Below are 20,708 nucleotides of genomic sequence, written 5' to 3' on the forward strand. Positions count from 1 at the left end.
TATCGTCCCCTGGTTTGTTATGCCAAGTAATGTTTGGAATACAGTATCATTATATATTTTCTGAAGGGTTTTAGTTGGCCCCGTTCTTTCTGCTCCAGGTGATCAGAGCCAAGATTTATATAAATTCTGTTCCCCCTTTTCCAGGGATGTTTCTGACCATATTTTATAATATTCCACTGAGAACTCTATGACTGTAAATGGTTTAATGGATTAACCTCTATGTTCTCTAATGGGCCCGCCGCTCCTTCCCATAGAGGGGCACAGCCAAAACTAATACAAACTCTATCCCTCTTCCTCCAAAGACGTTTCTTGTCATATTTGGTTACAATTCATGCAGAATGCTATGACTAGTAGCGATTAAAAGAAAATGTTCGGACGGACGGACGGACGACGGATGGACGACGGATGCCGCGCTATGGCATGAGCTTAAATAATAAAATTTCATTACCTTTCCAGCATTGCCATCTCACTATTATCACAGGAACATCGTTATGTGTCGTATTTGATGACGACATTGACAATGTATGCCGCATTTTTTGATGACGATAAGTAATTATGAAGCGCGTGTAAGATTTCGTATACCCCTGTGAAAGACAGAATTGTCCGTTTCCTTAACAACTATGGAGGTAAAGTTGTTTGTTTAACATGTTTATGACGACGCTACATTGTAGCATATCACCAGTAGTATAATCAGTCACCGTTCCCAATGTCTAGTTGACAAGTGTATGATCAAGATCTGATTAAGAACAGGACATTTTACTGTTATATCAAGTTCTGAAATCTTATACCCTATTCAATAAGTTTCATGTTTGTCTTCGTTCCTGTCTCACGTTACAAACACACCACCTAAATATAACTACTGTGATGTGGACACATCAACGTTTCCCCAACAGTATGTCACTTTAAAGTTGATATCTTTCATCACAAAAAAAAACTTAAAAACTAGCATTAATTTAAACGATAATATTAGATTAGTTTCTATAAAAAAACACGATCTTACAATATAAATATATCAAGACTGTTCGAAAAATTATTTAGGTTGTGTTAAAGAGTTACGCCCCTTTACATGTATTGATTAGCATGCCAATATCTCCACCCGAACTTGCACTAACGAGTTGTCGATCTTTATTCTCAGATATAAGCTATTCCGTAGTATATAAATTACGTACATGTATTTATCTATTATAATCATGAATCAAACAAACAGGTCTGTTTCGTTAATCATTAAAATGATGCACTCCAGAGATATAAAAATTTAATACTTACCATACAATACAATACGAAATTTTGTTTTTAGAACAATGATGTCAAAAGTGAAACAATAATTGTACAATATCGAATTAACAACATCTGTGTGAAGTATTAATTATTCAAAAATACAGTTAGAGATGTATAATTCAGATCTTTATCTAATAACTCATCCTGTAGTAGTTCAATGCAACATAATACAAAACTATCAACAATGGTTCTAGACAAATGATGACAAAATAATGATAAGAATGTAGAATGTCAGTAAGCAAAATTGGACGTGGTATATCGATGCAATCAGCTATTCGTATATGTACATCTATAAACTTAACAAAACATGACGATTTATAAAGCGGATGTAAACAATAACATCAAACAATTATAAAATTATAAAAGTAAAAAAACAAATACAGAAGGAAAGGGTTTTGTTTGTTATAGTTTTACAGTTCATCGACAGAATGTAATTCAACACACCAAGCTATTGATATAAAAACGATGGGCTGAACTTTTAAAATCTAAAAGTAAAATACTACGTTTTACAATAACGCGATTTTAAAGTAATATGTACCGTAACAAGGCGAAAATTTTGTTTGTTAGATTAAGCTGTGAAAATCATTAAAATGGACATAAAACAATCTATGATGCCTTATAAATTTTACTTACAACACAGAAGTTTCGCACTGTAGAAGTTCTTGTTTTTATGCTTATTGTATGTTCAGATGAAAATGTATACATAAAAGTCACCTAACAATTAGCAATTATGCTGTAATAATGTTAAATGAAATTGTAGACTATTACTGGACTTCATGGTACCACATGGTACTACACATATAGACATAAATTTCGTGATTATTTGCAGTACTGCCAAAATTCATTTTGAGCTCCTATTTGTGTATAACAAAAATATGCAGATATATAAGTATTGTAATTCTCAAAATATTGGTAACTTTTGGTAGTGATTCAGATCTGAAAAGCTTTTCTTAGTTGTCAGTATGAATGAAAATTACGGCACATATACCTTTTAAGTATGGTTCAAAAATCATGGGTGATAAAACTATTAAAATAGAAAATTATCAAAGTACATTTAATTTGAAAATTCCAAAATAATGGCAAAGGCGATAAAATGAGATGGGACATCAGACAATAGTACTTAGGATAATCCATATTGACCTAAACATCGTATTACATGTAACTACATAGATATGGATCAAAGAAGTTCTAACAACGGTTGTATTCCAGATAACACTGGGTCCTTATAAAAACGTATGTCTGTAGGATACAAATTACTCGATGTAGTAAATATGGGGCAAATATATACATACAAAGTAACTACATTTATATACATATTACATACCACGGTGTTGTTCCTGGATTTATCGACCCAAGATAACACATTAATAACGGATGGAAAGATATTCACTGTGGTAACGCTGATGATTGTACCGTGTGTACCTACATCCCAAGATGGCGACAGGCTTCCACGGTTCCTATGTTTGCAACTCTGTTTCGGCCTCATATTAGCATATTTTCATGTTTTTTATGCAAGTCTATATTTTGCGTGTCTGATATGTACTTGACATACAAATAATAATAAAATTTCGCATTGAAGTCATATCCTTTAGTTCATAAAAATGACAATGATTTACGTACAAGCGTCTCCAAACTTCAATCCTGGTACGATCATTTTACTAGTAAAATTGGGTACGTACATCATTGTCATTTTTCGTTTTGAAAGGAATCCGAGTTAATACAATATACAATTATCATTAGTACGTAAATTACATAGCGGACATTCGTTATGTTTATGGCTACATAAAATATTACAAAAATATGCCAATTTGAGTCCAAACTAGAGCTGCAAAGATACGAAGCGTGCGAGCCAGTCGCCATCTTGAGATGTAGGTACGATCACCAGCGTTACTACAGTGATATTGTCTGATTTCACCTTTTTGTTGAGGTAAATCCAGGTATTGTTTGAAGCTCAACCAAATTAAAATTATATTTTTTAGTTTACAGGTCACATATATAAGGTTATATCAAATTAACACATCAAAAAGGAAGAAAAAAACGTTATCTTTTCTATTTTCAAAAGTTTTGAAACACAATGTGCTCAAAATATTAATCAAAACATTAATGTCGTAATTTGCTGTTATATTTCGTGTTGAGTCACAATTAGGTTCTATTTCGGTTTTTTTGCATATTACAGAGTTACCCGAAAATACGTGACGTTACATGCAAAACATATTCGCAAGGGCAAATAACTTTGTAAAATGCAAATACAAGAATAGTTTCCAAAGTTCCCACTTCAGTGTGGTGTGATTCTTAAAAAAAATCTTCATTCTTTCAAATCTCCATCGGCAACTGTGGCTTTCCTTGAAAAATCAATTTCACCATATTCGCATTTGTTTTCAGCGCCATGAATAACAACCTGGTCTGTACCGTTTGTATCTGTCTGACTGACGAATTCTACGTCCAGGTAAATGAGTCCATCCTTGTTTGTTGTCTAAAACAATACCACAGGATATTTCTAATATGTAATATATTATCTTTTTTACAAATTATAACATGAATCAAATCAATTAACCAAGACACTGCACATATTTTTACTATTTGTAAAATGACTCGGAAGTTTGTTTGTATGAACAGGCAATGCAAAATAATCCCTTTCTGTTGCATGTATTGTCTTGTCTTAAACCTTCTGTATATACATTCTGTTCAAGTAAGACAATAGCTCACATACATGTATTCACAAGGTCATTTGCTTTGTAAAAGTTATAGTTTCCTATATCGAAATGATGAGTTTAAGAAATCAAACATAAATCATAATAGCATATAACGCTCATATCATAAGAGAACATACGCTCCCTCATACTACTTTTTCATCTCATCAATTGACTGTTGTTACGACAGTTTACGACTGTCGTAAATACTTCATAGTCCCTGTTATCTTGAAGTTGTAGTCATTTTATATAATTGTATGACAGGTGATTGAGATAATAAAGGTTTTATGTCATGCCCATGGCCTTAAATAATAAATTATATGAGTAGGGGAGTACAATTATTATCTGCTTAAATGAATGAAGCATGAAGGGAATTATTCCAGCTCATCCAATTATCCAGAAATAGTCAAAATTGTGGTACATGAAATATACACTAACCCTAGACGGCGACTGTTCCGTTCTTTGACTTCTCCTTTCTGAAAAAAGCAGCGTATTTAAAAGATTAATTAGAAGTATAAAATCTAGATAAAAAATGTCTAAAATAATTTTCTTTTTTTCGCGCGATCAAGTCATAAATATGTTTTATTTTCATTTAAATCAAAACCTGGTGTAAACTAGAATCACCCATTGACATTTCGGTACTTTAAACTTTGTTCTTAAGGAATACAACAAATAATTTAATACCTGGTTTTCTATGTTTGACAACAACGCTGTACACATCGCTTGGTCCGGTAGCCGTTAGTTCGTCTAAAATGAATGTCCAATGATTTTTTCAATTAAAGGTTTTCTGTATTAGGACATTTATAATATATTATAATGTTAACATAATGACGGATTTAAAATACTTTGAATTACATCACTTCCTTTCACATAACTTTATTTTATCCTCAAAATATTTGAAATCGCTTTCAAAATTTTATTACAACTAGATTTCACTTATACAACATAATATTCCATTCCACTACGCAACACGTTTTTTATATTCTTCATAGAAAATATCCTTGATACTCCATGCTGTCGATATATCAACCCCTGGCAGATCAAGAGAAAGAAAGGCCAATCACAGGACTACAGAGGCTTAACTTGAGGATTACATAGACATGGACGCAGAACTTCAAAGCCACGCAGTCAACCACAATGTACCGTTCTTGTTTGTTTGTTTGTTTGATTAACTAACGTCCTATTAACAGCTATGGTCATGTAAGGACGGCCTACCATGTATGTGGTGTCGTGCGTGTATGTTGTGCGAGGTGCGTGTTTTGGGAGACTGCGGTATATTCGTGTTGTGTCTTCTTGTACAGTGGAACTGTTGCCCTTTTTATATAGTGCTATATCACTGAAGCATGCCGCCGAAGGCACCAAGCAACACACCCCATCCGGTCACATTATACGGACAACGGGCGAACCAGTCGTCCAACTCTCTGTATGCTACCACTTTTATAGACTTTGGTGTGTCTAGGCTAAGGGACAGAACCCAGAGCCTTCCTCACAGGGGCAAACGCTCAACTCGAGGCCAAAAGTGAGGCGGTGCCAAGGGAGGCATTAGGAAAGATAAAGTCAGTTAGGAAGTAGTTTTACTATGGTATATACCATAGGTTGATATAAAGATAGTGGTAGTTATCCCTGATATATCAAGTATGATTAGAAAACAAATAAAAAAAACTATTAATATTTTGTTAATAATTCAGAATGTATGTACTTAGTCGTTATAACGACATATTTTTTTCAATGTGACCCTAACAGGCTTCCGTACTATACAAAACATTAAAAATTAATTCTTACTTTTTGTTTTAACTTTAACGTGCTGGCTTACCTGTGGTGCCGGGTTTCGATACGGTAGCATAAACGTCGTTTGGTCTTGTAGAGGCGTCGTCAACTAGAATGTCAATACAACATTTGTGTTATCTAGTGATAATATGTGCATATGTTGTTTTTATGTTTCTAAAACCCATTTCCACTATACAAGAAAACACAACACGAACCTACCGCAGCCTCCCAAAACACGCACCTCGCACTACACACACGCTACACACTGCATACATGGAAGGCCGTCCTTACATGACCATAGCTGTTAATAGGACGTTAACTGAGTCAAACATTTGTCATTAAGGATTATTTTACACTGAGAGCATACACTCTAATTGGTTTATTATGTTTTATTTAGCTAGGGTATATTGAAATGATGCTACAATTGAAATGGAATAGAATTCATAAATTCCCTTTATGGAATAATTACATAGAAGAGATAATGAAGGACAGCATTATAATATCTGTACGCTCAAAACTTTATCGAGAGTAATACTATTGAATACAACGATAACATTTTAATGTCAGCCATGACCCATAGAACATCATTTTTGTTTGTTTACTTGTGATTTATGGTCAGCTGATGCCATTTAGGGCCAAAGTATTATCGTTCAGATTGTAAAACGTCTTAACGTCTGATAATGATATTTAAAAACTTCACGATTTTCTTACATGCGTTAAAAGTACAAAGTGGATCAAAATTAAAAGAGTAAACTATACTATAGTTACTATTGTAACACGATTGTAGTCCTAGAATATCTCTTTTAAATAGTATCTATTATACTGTATGTATGATTTTATAATTGCAATAATATTTCAAGCAGGCAAAGTGCGTGCTACTACAACATAGGTTACGTTGATTTGATAGTTTCAGTATGTTTATATAAGATCAATGTCTATTAAACACATGATAGTAAAATGATGAAACAATTTATCCCCTCTTTTTTACTTTAGAACGTCTAATGTAATGGCAACAAATACCTGCGTTTGTGTTTGGTATGACTACGTGGTTTCCACCTTGCTGCGGAGGTTCGAGAGATTGGGCTATTAATATAATAGATCAAGTCATGATGAAATAACAGAAATAAATGCAAAACAATACAACTTATCATAGTATTCTAAGATTGACAGACTTGTTTTGGTGTTTCTAATATCCAGCAAAACTATTAAATTGAGATTGTGAGAAACGCGTCTCCCTTCACACCCATTCTTCAGTCCGTCCGTCCATCAACATCTATATGCCCATCCGAAAATTCACCGACCCACTGGTTTGTAGTGTTTTATGATTAGTAGCAATGTGAAAGTAATTATTTTTATAACAGGTTACTGCAATAATAATTTTGCGCGCTCAATGCAATCATTTGATAAATAAGACACTACAAAACGGTTTTGAGATCTCCAAAACGACGTTTTACCGTTGATTAGTCGTACTTTCCGGTAATTGTGAAGACATATTATGACGTGATTTTGGTGACGTCATAATTATTTGAAGGTGGGACTCATCGACGGTAAATCGTACATTACCCACGTCGGTTTGGGATTGTAACACTCTATTAGCATGATCACTTTTAGTTCAGCATTTCTGGCAAAGGCAAACAAAATATACACTAAAAAGAACACCATAAGATCATCAGAAGTTACATATTTCAAACTGAAAACCTGAGGCATACAGATAAGCTGAATTCAAGCGGAGCAACATATATACTTACAATTAGACAGGCACTACAATTTGAAATAATGTGTAAGCAATAAAATAAAATTATTTGTATATATGCATCAATCAAACTATTGATACACAACAAACACGTAGGGGAGATGATTAATAATTCATCTTCCGCAACTGGATGACATAGCGAAACCGAAACTAAATGCAAATATATAAATAAACGGAAACAGGAGGTATTATATAAGTAACAAGTGTACATAGTTATTTCTTGGAAATAATTAAATCCTGGTTAATCCTGTGACATATTATGTAGCATTTATCATAAACTTCATATCATTTTGTCTGTGAGCATGACTGAATTGTGCAAACCAACAATTCTAGCAGAGGGATTTTTTACGCCCAGTAACAATTCTAAATGAATGTAAGACGTCATCTAAATGAAGCTATCTACACACTTTTATCTTGTTGAAGATAATAGTATACATGTACATCACCCCCACCCCCGATACTTTCAGCCTTTTCTGCCCACCAAAACATAAAACTTTGTACAGCTTTTACAGAACAAAAAGCGCAAACAAAACGATATCAGAAAAGACAAGAATGTCATTATTTCGGAAATGGCTAGAGAGAATTTTTCATCAGTTCCACTGCTCTATATACCAGGCCGGGTTGGGTCTAGCACGAATATACGTACATGTATCAGGCACCTTACACCTTTATTAGCGTTAAGGATGTACACCTCTGAGAAGTCAAAATGTTCTTGTATTAAACTCTTTTCTCATATAGATTTTTTGAAATAGGAGTTCATACCAAACAAGAAAATGGAAGAAAAAACATATGTCGGTGTGCATGTTTTTGAGCTATTGTCACTCAAAGATACCAAGTTGACAAAATCTTAGATTGTTTGGGATTTTTGCTGTTTTGACCATATACACAAGAGTTTAAAGCCATAATTTCCTAATGAGATGTTTGATATGTATGGAAGTTTGAAGAATTTATTTTCCTGTAGTCTTCCTTAAAAATTTACAAGTTTTGATTAATAAGACTCATATTTTTTCTCAGAATAACAACATATGCTACCCCTATCCCTTAATTTTGAGCTACAAAATACACCATTTTCAGCCATTTTTGCCAAATTTAACACTTTATAGAAACAGTTGTGGTATTAAACTTTTGTCAATATTTTGCATATCAATAGGAATGGGGTTGTTCTTTCTAAATTATGCAGAAAATGGGGGGTCAGTGTGCTTACTTTTTTGCCCCATTTAAATAAGTGTTATTTTTCAGTATTTTAGAGTAAAAATAAAAGTGCTCAAATTACCATTAAATGTAAAAATAAAGTGACAAAAGCGTATCACTTCACGCAATAATGCTCAATATTTTAATAACCACGAACTTAATTTTGAGCTACAAAATACACCATTTTCAGCCATTTTTGCCAAATTTAACCCTTTATAGAAACAGTTGTGGTATTAAACTTTTGTTAATATTTTGCATATCAATAGGAATGGGGTTGTTCTTTCTAAATTATGCAGAAAAATGGGGGGTCAGTGTGCTTACTTTTTTGCCCCATTTAAATAAGTGTTATTTTTCAGTATTTTAGAGTAAAAATAAAAGTGCTCAAATTACCATTAAATGTAAAAATAAAGTGACAAAAGCGTATCACTTCACGCAATAATGCTCAATATTTTAATAACCACGAACCTAGTAAAGATTAACAGCAAAAATTAGCTCGATACAGCTAAAAATCCTGGTGCAGTGATGATTTAAGTAAAAACAATTTCAGTAAAAAATGGTTAAACTATGGCTCTACTCAAAGAGGAAAAAGACGCAATTTCAAAATGGCCGCCAAGTGGGCCATTTCTTAAAATCCCTGTATAAAAAATCTACTGAAAATAGAAATGTAATTTTTTGACAAAATTTGCATCTGGCAACTTGCTACATATATTGATAAAATATATTTGAAAATCTCATAACTTCTTTGATCTTTGTCGAAACGAGACTTCAACGGGACTGAAACCTCAGACGAATACATCCTTAAGACATTGTAGATTGGTTGGGTCATGCTAGTAACACTACAAAATCGGTAATGAAATGGCTATGTGGAATATAATCTAATTTTTCATCATATATTAATTGTTTCTACTCTACGAAATATTCGCGGAGCAGTTGCATGCGGGTCCGCGGTTTTTTTTTTCATCTGGGTTCTCCGGTTTTTCTCCACCTCTTAAACCTGGCATTTATGATCCTTGTTTTTTCTTTTTTTTTTTTAAATATAAAGTTGAAATTGAAAAAAAAAATTGTGGTTGTAAAGGATGGCTTGTGTCGTTTAAAGTTACACAGATTTAGATTTTAGTCCTATTTTGATTTCTGCACAGTATATATATATATATTTTAATAATAATCTACCCACAGATGCATCAAGTAATTAATGTTACAAACCTCCCCACGCTGGATTGTAAAGAACGTTGTTGTGAACACCTGTAAACGGGAAATTATTCGATCCATTCTCTTTATGCTTTCGCTCTGTGCCAAAAATAATTGTAAATGTATAAAGGTTAAGTAATTAAGATTTTTTTAACGAAAAGTACTAAAGGTTTGCAAAGGTGAATGTAATTAGAAACGTCACACTATCTATGTTGTCAAATAAATATTATCAACACAGTAACACGACCATAAAAGAAACTCACAAAATTCATGGCATATTAAACGGAATATGAAAAAACATACCCATATACCATTGATTTAATATTTAGGTTAAGATTGGGAAAAGCTTGCCCAAAGCAATATTGAAGAGAAGTACTTAGTCAAGTGTTGTTTTCATTTTAAAGTCATCTATACTAGAAAAATATGCAAAAACTCGGAACAATGACATAAAATTTCAGAGAAAACTCATTTTCTGAAATATCCACATTTCAGAAAATCAGTTTAATATGTAATGAATATGTTTGTGTCTAGCTTGTCCATTGATTACACATTGAGTTACGACACAAATGCGGAAATTTTTACATCGATTTTCTAATTCATATTTTGTTAAACTGTAGCTACAATAGTTATATCCGTTATCAATTATGGTGTTCCATTGTATGTATAAATTATAGTGGTATTATGTTGTGTATTTACACACTCATTCCCGAAAAAGACCTTCTGAATATTTTAATTGCTGGTCCGGTTGAGTATAATTTAAGTGATATAGACAAATTCAGAGTTTTAACATTATTAGCTGTTGAAAAGGTATCAAAATTATATTATCGATTGCCAGTGACAAGCCCACTGTTAAAGGATATACAATATCCGCTATTTGCACAAATTAAGCATGCATGTTTGATTTAATTGTTTATGTTATTTATTGTCTTTATGGAGGAAATAAAGAGAATAACATTTAACGTCAGTGTACCCAGATTGATAGCCTTATTGAGAAAACACTTTTTGTGAATAAAATTTACCTAATTTCTCAATGATCAGACATCAAAGATGCATTATTTATTGACTTTCAAATTGATAACTTGGTCTGTGAATCCCTGGCAATGTGGTGGTGGAACAAGTACCATTTGTACTATCCTTTTCTTTCAGAATATCGTAAGGCCTCTTCAAAGAAAATTTTGTTAAATAATGAAACCTAACAGAAATAGAAAAATATGTTTTTCCCCACGCTATTTTTCTCTAATTAAGTACACTGATCAGTCTAATAGAATTATTGCCGCCATTTTAATTTTTGCAAAAACTGTAAAAGCGTATAACAAGAGTAGACCTATAATCATTTTTGTAGTTTCTTCATTGGAAATTAGTACAATTATTTTAAAATATTTGGTTGTGTTTCTATATACAACATATTGGCACAATGCTTCAAATAAATTCTGGCTTAAAGGGACAATTCAGTCTAAGAGAACATTGAAATTTGTACATATATCGGAAAAAAACCCAGTTCTAACAGAAATTAGATCAGCCGGTTTTACTGTGATATGTCAGAAAAGCCCATGGTGGTGAAATGGTATGCCGAACCCTATCCCTTGCTCGTAAATTAATGCAACGTTTGTCTAGAACTGCTCAAATCGCTCTGACAGCAGTGTGTTTACCTTATTAGGTGAATTGTCTTGCCAAAAAATAATTTATTACCTTCTCAGTGGTAATGTAGTTCATTTGTTTAACGTGCGTGACTTTGGCTAGGGTATGGGTACAGCATACATATTGTACCTGCTTAATCGTATTAATCAACGATTTGTAATTACAACGGTATCAATTAAAATACTAATCAATGACGTGGAATTTGTCAATATTTTATGTTAGATGTTTCATAAGAAATGTAGAAAAATATATTTATGCCATATTTTGCTTTTTAGTTATGTAAAAGAATTAGCTTGAGTGAATTGTCCCTTTAAGGATTAGCGCGGAAAACTGAAATTAGATCACTGAAATATCACATACGTCATTAAAGGGTCTACGAGGGAACCGAATTACCGCAGCTACAGTAGTAAAAACATTTATGCAATAATAACAGTAAAATAATATCACATCCAGTATAACTAAATATAATAAGCTTAACTAAACCTCTTTTATACAATAAAATCACGTTATATATCCAAATATATTACTTGTTTTAACTTTTTTTTTTCGTTTTTCTTGCTGCGTAACAATTTGGGTATACGTCATGTGATAAATCTGAAGTTTTCACACATGCTATCAATCGTTCTGCATACACACTGTCATAACAAAAACAAGGCATCAGAATTGAGTTTTTATGCTTTTTTCAAAACAAGGAAGAAAAACTGTCAAATCTACAAGGAACAAATATGATATTAAGATATAGGTATATTTGTTTTGATTTGGGGACAATGACACCAATAATAGCCATGACTTTTACTAAAGTACAAAGCTGAGCTGGAACATTGTCTGTCATCAATGCATACTGCATAGGTATTTGCAATGTGCACGTTAAAAGGATATGGAAAATATTAGGAAACTTATTAAAGACTGCAGACGCACTGACAACTAACATACGCTTTATCCCACTTTATTGAATTTTTCTGCATTTGTTGATATTTTTCTATCATTTTCTAGAATACCGACTAAAAATAAATGCCAAATATTTATTATTTACCTTTGTTGTGTTTGGAGATGATGACTATGGCAACCACCAACAATAGACTGACCACCACTGCTACTAGGATTATCCAGACCAGGAAAGGAATGGAAGCGGCACCACCACCTTCCTGTGGGAGTGAGCCTTAACGGAAACACACTAAGTATCATTGTTGATATCAGATAGGAAGCATGATATTTTGAGAAGCTTGTGACAATTAGAAGTGTTATGGTATAAGTACATAGTTTTGCTCTTACCGTAGTTCGCAATCTTTATTGAGAACTTGTGAAGGAAGGTTCCCTGTGAGTTCGACACAGTCAGTGTGTAGATCCCTACGTCTGAGTACGTGATGTTACTGATGGCATAGCTGTATATAGTCCTGTAAGAACCACGCTGCTGTTCCTCCTGGATCGAAATGTTTTTCTGATCTTCCGTTCCCTCATAAAGTAGAAAGGCGTGCGGGGTAGGACAGGCGTCGATGGAAAAACTGTCCCTAATGACGTCACCAATATTAACAACATAACTGGTATTCAGTGGGTCGTCCTGGAGAACTTCTGGCGGAACTATTAATTCAGAATATTAATCTAGGTATGAAGATATTACAAAGTACAGAAGGTTATTAGCTCAATATATTAACGTATATACATATCATTGATTTCCAACTTGTTTTCTATCTAAAGGAAGAGTCCAAAATGTAAGTTTTCTGCGGTCAATATGAACTGGCTATCAGTTTCTCGACAGCACTCTGTCTTAGTTACCAAAAATGATCTAAATCTACAAATAAATAAAATATATAATTTACCATAAAGTGCTCTGTTAAACAAAGATGGACGGAAGTACGTAAAGTCACTTACAGAGTGAAACAACAGAGACATTCAAAGTCTGAGTCCCCTGACTGTTTGCAGCTTTACATGTGTAGTTTCCGTCTTTTGACCTTTCCATTTTACCCAATGATAAAGTTCTTCCATTGATGACGTGGCCAGTTCTATCATGGTGCCACGATATTTCACAGGCAGGATTACATGTAGCCTCGCACCGGATATCCGGTATGGCGGTGCCCTCTTTAATGGAGTAGCGGATATCGTCAGGAATGACCCGTAAGTCAGCTCCAGCATCTGTTAAAATATCTCGCTAATTTATTGAATATATTAAATTGTAATACTGTAAACTATTCTATTATTGCATAATTCTTCTAAACAAAGAAAAAGATATGTCATGCTGTCTGCTTTCTCTGACATAATGGTAGCACAATGTAGTCATCTCCCTATCATTTACTAGATCAGATTTAGTCTCCTCCCATTAATAGCCCACAAATTAATACTTCAGATTTAGTCACATCCCAACATTACTAATTCAGATTTTGTCGCCTCCCAACATTACTACCTAAGCTTCACCTCCCAACATTGGCCCTGCAGGTATGGCGTTAGAATTGTACCTGCTGCCCCTATTGCATGATCGTAAAAGGCGACTAAATTTAGGATCTTATCTTTTCTTTTCTTCCTAACTGACTTTATCTTTCCTAATGCCTTCCTTGGCACCGCCTCACTTTTGGCCTTGAGTTGAGCGTTCGCCCCTGTGAGGAAGGTTGTGGGTTCTGTCCCCTGGCCGAGACACACCAAAGTCTATAAAAGTGGTAGTTTCTGCTCCTGCTTAGCGCTCAGCACCTGGGGAGCGGGACGACTGGTTCGCCCGTTGTCAGTATAATGTGACCGGGTGTGGTGTGTTGCTTGGTGTCTTCGGCGGCATGCTTCAGTGATATAGCACTATAAAAAGGGCAATAGTTCCACTATACAAGAAGACACAACATGAATATATCGCAGTCTCCCAAAACACGCACCTCGCACAACATACACACAACACACCGCATACATGGGAGGCCGTCCTTACATGACTATAGCTGTTAATAGGACGTTAATCAAACAAACAAACAAACCTCCCAACATTAACTACCTCAAATTTAGTCGCCTCCCAACATTACTACCTCAAATTTAGTCGCCTCCCAACATAAGTACCTCAAATTTAGTCGCCTCCACTCCACCTATTATGCCTCACCAAATTTAGTCGCCTCCCAACATAAGTACCTCAAATTTAGTCGCCTCCCAACATTACCACCTCAGATTTAGTCGCCTCCCAACATTACCACCTCAGATTTAGTCGCCTCCAAACATTATTACCAGATTTAGTCGCCTGCCAACATACTACCTCAGATTTAGTCGCCTGCCAACATACTACCCCAGATTTAGTCGCCTGCCAACATACTACCTCAGATTTAGTCGCCTACAATAATTACTACTTCAGGTTTAGTTGTCCGCCCCCAACATTAATACCTTATCTACCTCAGATTTAGTTGCCTTCCAATATGATTATTTCAGTTTTAGTACATCACATGATAATTGCTAGGAATGCGATTGGATACAGCCATGGTCTATTTTGCGACAGTTCCCTGTCTTTTTTTACTAAGGGAGACTATACCTGACTACGGGAACTCTACTAAAGTATAGTCCCCCGGAAATGAGCACGCGACCAAATATATGACGTCATAATGAATGACATGTGACGTACTAAATCTATTATGGCCCTTTCCCTCAGGACCAGTTCTCCTATAGTGTTGTCTGGCGAGGTATAGTATACCTCGCCAGACAACACTACAGGAGAACAGTTCCTTCTAGAAAGGGCCATAATAGAGTATTAGTCGCCAATCAAAACTGCTACTCAACATTTAGTCGCAGCTAACTTTGCAACCTCTTAACTTTGAAGCTTCGATCGGTCTGTGAGTGACTGTATAGCAGTATGGCTAGGTATTAATCATAACGGTGTTTCAATTTCAAACTTTATTTGTGCAATTTCATGCAGACCTATCCATATGTAAACCTTAAAATCGTTATAAATTGTGAACGTTCTTACACATTTTAAGTTATCCTTAACTCAGTTAATCAATAGCAGAATGTTACTAGACTTACAACGCTATCTTAGACTTACAATGGATATTGATCCTTAGGGAGGTATTCTTTTTGCCATATTGGTTAGAAGCTGTGCACACAAACTCTCCGTTGTCCTCCCTGCCCGCTTTACTGATAATTAGGTTCCGTCCATATCTGAAGGCTAGATCAGTGTTCGGTCCTGCCCAGGTGATGTTACAGGGAGGGGAGCAATCTGCCTGACATCCTATTGATATCCGTTGACCCTCCTCCGCAGACAAATTCCCAGATGAGGAAATGGATATGGCCCTTGGGCCATCTAAAAAGACGCAACAGACAGATACATTGATTAAATTTAATACACCAGTAAACCAGATGCAGAAAGTGATATGAACAATCTGGAGTATGAACAGCAATCCAGCCATCAAAATAAACAAAAATACCCTAACATAGACATTGCATTAAGCAAACAAAAAAATAATTAAAAATTAACATTACAAGCAAAAAACTTACATAGAGTCTTTACAGTGATTGTTTTGTTGATATGCATGTTTCCACCGCGAGCCGTACAGATGTATGTTCCGTCTTTGCTTCTATCTAAGCTGCCAAGAGCAAGCACGCCGTTGGAGCTGAAGCGGTGGCCGTCCTTACTCCAGGAAATGTGGCAGGTAGGATTACAGTCAGCACTACATCTGATTGGCTCCATCATGTATCCTTCCAGTTGTCTGTATGATTGCGTAATTGGAGTAAAACTTATCAAAGTGGGTCCGTCTTTAAATAATGAAAAGGTCAATAATAATGAGTTCTGTAAGATTTTTTTACATTTAAGTGAATTGTCTGGGGATGCTATCAATGCGTTTCCTGAGGATGCTATCAATGAGTTTTCTGAGGATGTTATCAATGAATTCTATGAGGGTGTTATCACTGTATCTCTGAGTTATCGGGGGTGTTATCATTGAGTTCTCTGAGACTGTTATAAATGAATACTATAAGGGTGTTATCGTAGTGTTATCTGAGGGTGTTATAAATGGATTCTCTGAGGGTGTTATCGATGAGTCCTCTGAGGGTATTATCAATTAATACTCTGAAAGTTTCATCAATGAGTTTTCGATATTCTGAGCATCAAAACAGTTTTTTTCTGGAAAATCAAATTAATAATATTAGCATGGAACTTTGTTTAACCTGTGTAAACTTACATTCCACATTGACATTCAGAGCGATGGACAAGTTACCGTGGTCATTTTTTGCCATACAAACATATACACCAGCGTGAGATTTGGTTGCAGTTCCTAAGCTTAAGGTCCCCGAAGGCCTGCTATATTTGCGTACGTCCGGTCCTCTCCAGACGTAAGAACAAGAAGGGGAACATTGTGCCTGGCATGTCACCACAGGGATCTGGCGGCCTTCCCTTACAGTCATATTAGTAGGTGGTGATAGCGCAATATCCTTCGGACCGTCTGGTGCAACCAAAATCAGAATAAATACCAAATGGCAGTTTATTGTTAACATCGTTATCATCTTTTCAAAATTATGTACATATTTAAGTAGCCCTAGCAGCTTTCTTCCTACATAAGTAAATATGCTGTATGTATAATACTGAAATATGGTATTATAATATTGGTTAGGCCCGCTGTATGTATACTACTGATTCTATGGTATTATAATCTTGGTTAGACCCGCTGTATGTATACTACTGATTCTATGGTATTATAATCTTGGTTAGGCCCGCTGTATGTATACTACTGATTCTATTGTATTATAATCTTGGTTAGGCCCGCTGTATGTATACTACTGATTCTATGGTATTATAATCTTGGTTAGGCCCGCTGTATGTATACTACTGAATCTATGGTATTATAATCTTGGTTAGGCCCGCTGTATGTATACTACTGATTCTATGGTATTATAATCTTGGTTAGGCCCGCTGTATGTATACTACTGAATCTATGGTATTATAATCTTGGTTAGGCCCGCTGTATGTATACTACTGATTCTATGGTATTATAATTCTTGGTTGGCCCGCTGTATGTATACTACTGAATCTATGGTATTATAATCTTGGTTGGCCCGCTGTATGTATACTACTGAATCTATGGTATTATAATCTTGGTTGGGCCCGCTGTATGTATACTACTGAATCTATGGTATTATAATCTTGGTTGGGCCCGCTGTATGTATACTACTGAATCTATGGTATTATAATCTTGGTTGGGCCCGCTGTATGTATACAACTGAATCTATGGTATTATAATCTTGGTTGGGCCCGCTGTATGTATACTACTGAATCTATGGTATTATAATCTTGGTTGGGCCCGCTGTATGTATACAACTGAATCTATGGTATTATAATCTTGGTTAAGCCCCCTTTATGTATACTACTGATTCTATTGTATCATAATCTTGGTTAGGCCCGCTGTATGATCTTGGTTAGGCTCGCTCTATGTATATATACTACTGATTATATGGTATTATAATCTTGGTAAAACCCGCTGTATGTATACTACTGAATCTATGGTATTATAATCTCGGTTAGGCCCGCTGTATGTATACTACTGATTCTATGGTATTATTGTCTTGGTTAGGCTTGCTTTGTGTATACTACTGATTACATGTATATGGTATTATAATCTTGGTTAGGCCCGCTGTATGTATACTACTGAATCTATGTTATTATAATCTTGGTTAGGCCCGCTGTATGTATACTACTGAATCTGTGGTATCATAATGCTGGTTGCAACTCACAATTTACGCTAACGTAGAATGACTTTGATTTTTCTACGTCCATTGACCGAACGGTACATGTGTATTTTCCAGCATCTGCTTGCCTGATCGGCTCTGTGAAGATGTCTGACTTCGACTTTTCACCGTTCGGTAATGTCCATTGTATATCACAATTTTCCCCGCAGTCACGTGATATACAAGTTCTCTGCTCAAGCCGCATCCCCTCAAGTGTTGCAATATCTCTATCGTTGGGGAGGACAGACGCCGTGAATGGCTTATCTATAACATATAATTGTGTTATGAAATAACTATATTTCGTTCATTATTTATGTCTATATTCCAGAACAGTTCACCTCATTATCTTATGAATTTCAGTAGCTATTAATTTAGATTTCGCAACTGAAATGGTATTTTTCAGTTGCTTATTGAGTTTATATTTCATACAAGAAAATGACTTATACTTGAGTCTGTTACGATTGTTGGTTGGTAGGTTGAGTAGATTAATGTCCTATTAACAGCCAGAGGTCAGCCGTGTGTGCGGTGTGTTGTGTGTGTTGGATGCGTGTGTGTTTTGGGAGACTGGCGTATGTTTGTGTTGTGTAACAGCGTTATATCACTGAAGCATGCCTCCAGGGTAACATCTGCAGCACACACCATCTCTGTTGGCTTTGACATAAATATTACAGCGACAATTCAATGAGGCTAATTCTGTTACATAACCACGAAGCAAAATGACATAAATGTATTGTTCTACATTCATTATGAAACCTATTACAAGAAATAATGACAAATTTCAAGACATTGTTAAGTATTTTGATTGATACCGTTGAAATTCCACTCACTGGAGAACAAATCCAATTATATCAAATAAAACTTCATAAAAAGAATAAATTAAATATCAAAGAGATATCTATAAGAGAATACTTATGAGAGATGCCAATGTATGTATGTAACAACGTAAGTTCCTCCGTTTATTTTTCGGAGCATCCGCCTATATGACGGTACAACGAAGTCAGAAACACTCCAAAACTGTCAGTGATATAGCACTATAACAAATTCAAGAGTTTCACTATTACAAAGGATCTCCTCACATACTGTAGTCTCCAAATACCACGCATGCATTTAATATACAGAACAAACCGCACACCGGCCGTCCTTAAACGGCCCTGGCTGTTAATAGGACAGACACATATTCAATCGACCAAACAACTAGCAGGGGACTCGATATATTTTACCAATATGGAATAATTCAATACAAATTGCATCCTTTTAAAAGATAATAAATCTAGGAAGGATTACTCAATCCAAAATCAAAGCCGTATAAACCTACCAATGATACCAGTCAATATTGTTCTTATGTCATGGTCGTGACCTAGGCATACAGACTTATGTTTTGTTTCTATCGCAGATGTTACACTTCGTTGTTTAAAAATACGAGTTTTATAAAAAGAGGTTACACAACGAGTGGTTGTTGACTATGGACTTTATTTCACAAGAGTGAGTTATTTTGACACGAACTTCAGCGAGTGTCTTTTATAACTTTAAAAAACCTTTCGAGGTAACCCCGAGATGTGTGACCTGTTTCTACCAAAATGAAATCATATACAGGAAGGCAAAATAAAATAATGTGATTTGCCGAAATAGTGTAGTGATATCATCATAAGCAAATTGGCACATATGAAACTACATTGAGTCATGTCTAAAGGTAAAGACATCTACTTCGCGCCAAATAATCATCAAACCAAGTTAAAATCCGGCCTAGGTCCGTTAATGCTACTAATATCACATTTACGCTCATCATACATCAAAATATACCACTAAACAAAGACAATTATGAATTTTTAGTCGAAAGTTTATGCTACGAATGGGAAAATATGAAAGATTCCAAAGTATGCACATATCCATTACAACAGCGGTTTGTTCTGCAAGCAGCGATCAGAGTACAGACACATGACATCATTCGATGATTGATGACGTTTTTAATTTGTGACGTGACATTGCGAAAAAAGTATTTCGGGTCAAAGTTGAAAATTTCAACCAATCAAAAGACCGGTGTTATTCCACTAGAAGTGTAATATCAATAGAAAAAACATAGTTATTTTCTTATAATGCAATGTTTATTTTTATGCGAGACTAAGGAAAGCCGAGATGACGAGGTTTTTTCGAGTCATCTCGGCTTTCCGTGTCGAGCACCAAAATAAATCTTGTATTGTAAGATACTAACTCTGTAATCTGTTTATCCTGCAACCATTATGGCATTCAAAACGAAAGTAAATTGCCGGTTATTTGACTTGGTTTTGCTTGAAGCAACACATGTCTTTGATGCGGAGAAAAAATTATTCATACACTAAACCGAATGAGAGTGTACTCCTTTTACTGCCATTAAAAATATATATGCGCTTTTGCAAACAGAACCAGTAATTCTTTTCAGTGTGTAATATCACTGAAACAATATGAAAATACTCAAAACTAATAATTTCCCATCAAAGAATTAGAATACATAATTTTGCAGTGAGCCAAGAAAAAGACGATAGTATGTGCGGCAGTAG

At 35.0% G+C, this 20,708-nt stretch overlaps 1 protein-coding gene across 6 annotated transcripts in view; it reads right to left on the reverse strand.

Annotated features, from left to right (window-relative positions):
- Positions 1–1,241: 1,241 nt before the first annotated feature.
- Positions 1,242–20,708, reverse strand: part of LOC138334869 (hemicentin-1-like) — a 32,017-nt gene continuing 12,550 nt past the window's right edge. For 2 of the 6 annotated variants that reach the window (XM_069283679.1, XM_069283674.1), the window contains 13 exons: positions 18,181–18,438; positions 16,635–16,895; positions 15,952–16,209; positions 15,500–15,757; positions 13,375–13,635; positions 12,778–13,083; positions 12,539–12,664; positions 9,883–9,966; positions 6,756–6,818; positions 5,782–5,844; positions 4,653–4,715; positions 4,407–4,444; positions 1,242–3,751 (listed from right to left, as the gene is read on the reverse strand). In XM_069283679.1, coding sequence (XP_069139780.1) covers positions 3,584–3,751; positions 4,407–4,444; positions 4,653–4,715; positions 5,782–5,844; positions 6,756–6,818; positions 9,883–9,966; positions 12,539–12,664; positions 12,778–13,083; positions 13,375–13,635; positions 15,500–15,757; positions 15,952–16,209; positions 16,635–16,895; positions 18,181–18,438 — 2,207 coding nt within the window. In that variant the 3' untranslated portion in view covers positions 1,242–3,583. The remainder of the gene's footprint in view (positions 3,752–4,406; positions 4,445–4,652; positions 4,716–5,781; positions 5,845–6,755; positions 6,819–9,882; positions 9,967–12,538; positions 12,665–12,777; positions 13,084–13,374; positions 13,636–15,499; positions 15,758–15,951; positions 16,210–16,634; positions 16,896–18,180; positions 18,439–20,708) is intronic. The other 4 variants (XM_069283676.1, XM_069283675.1, XM_069283677.1 and 1 more) reach the window with 4 other exon arrangements.

Source organism: Argopecten irradians, chromosome 11, assembly GCF_041381155.1.
Source record: "Argopecten irradians isolate NY chromosome 11, Ai_NY, whole genome shotgun sequence".
Classification (NCBI taxonomy): Eukaryota; Metazoa; Mollusca; class Bivalvia; order Pectinida; family Pectinidae; genus Argopecten; species Argopecten irradians.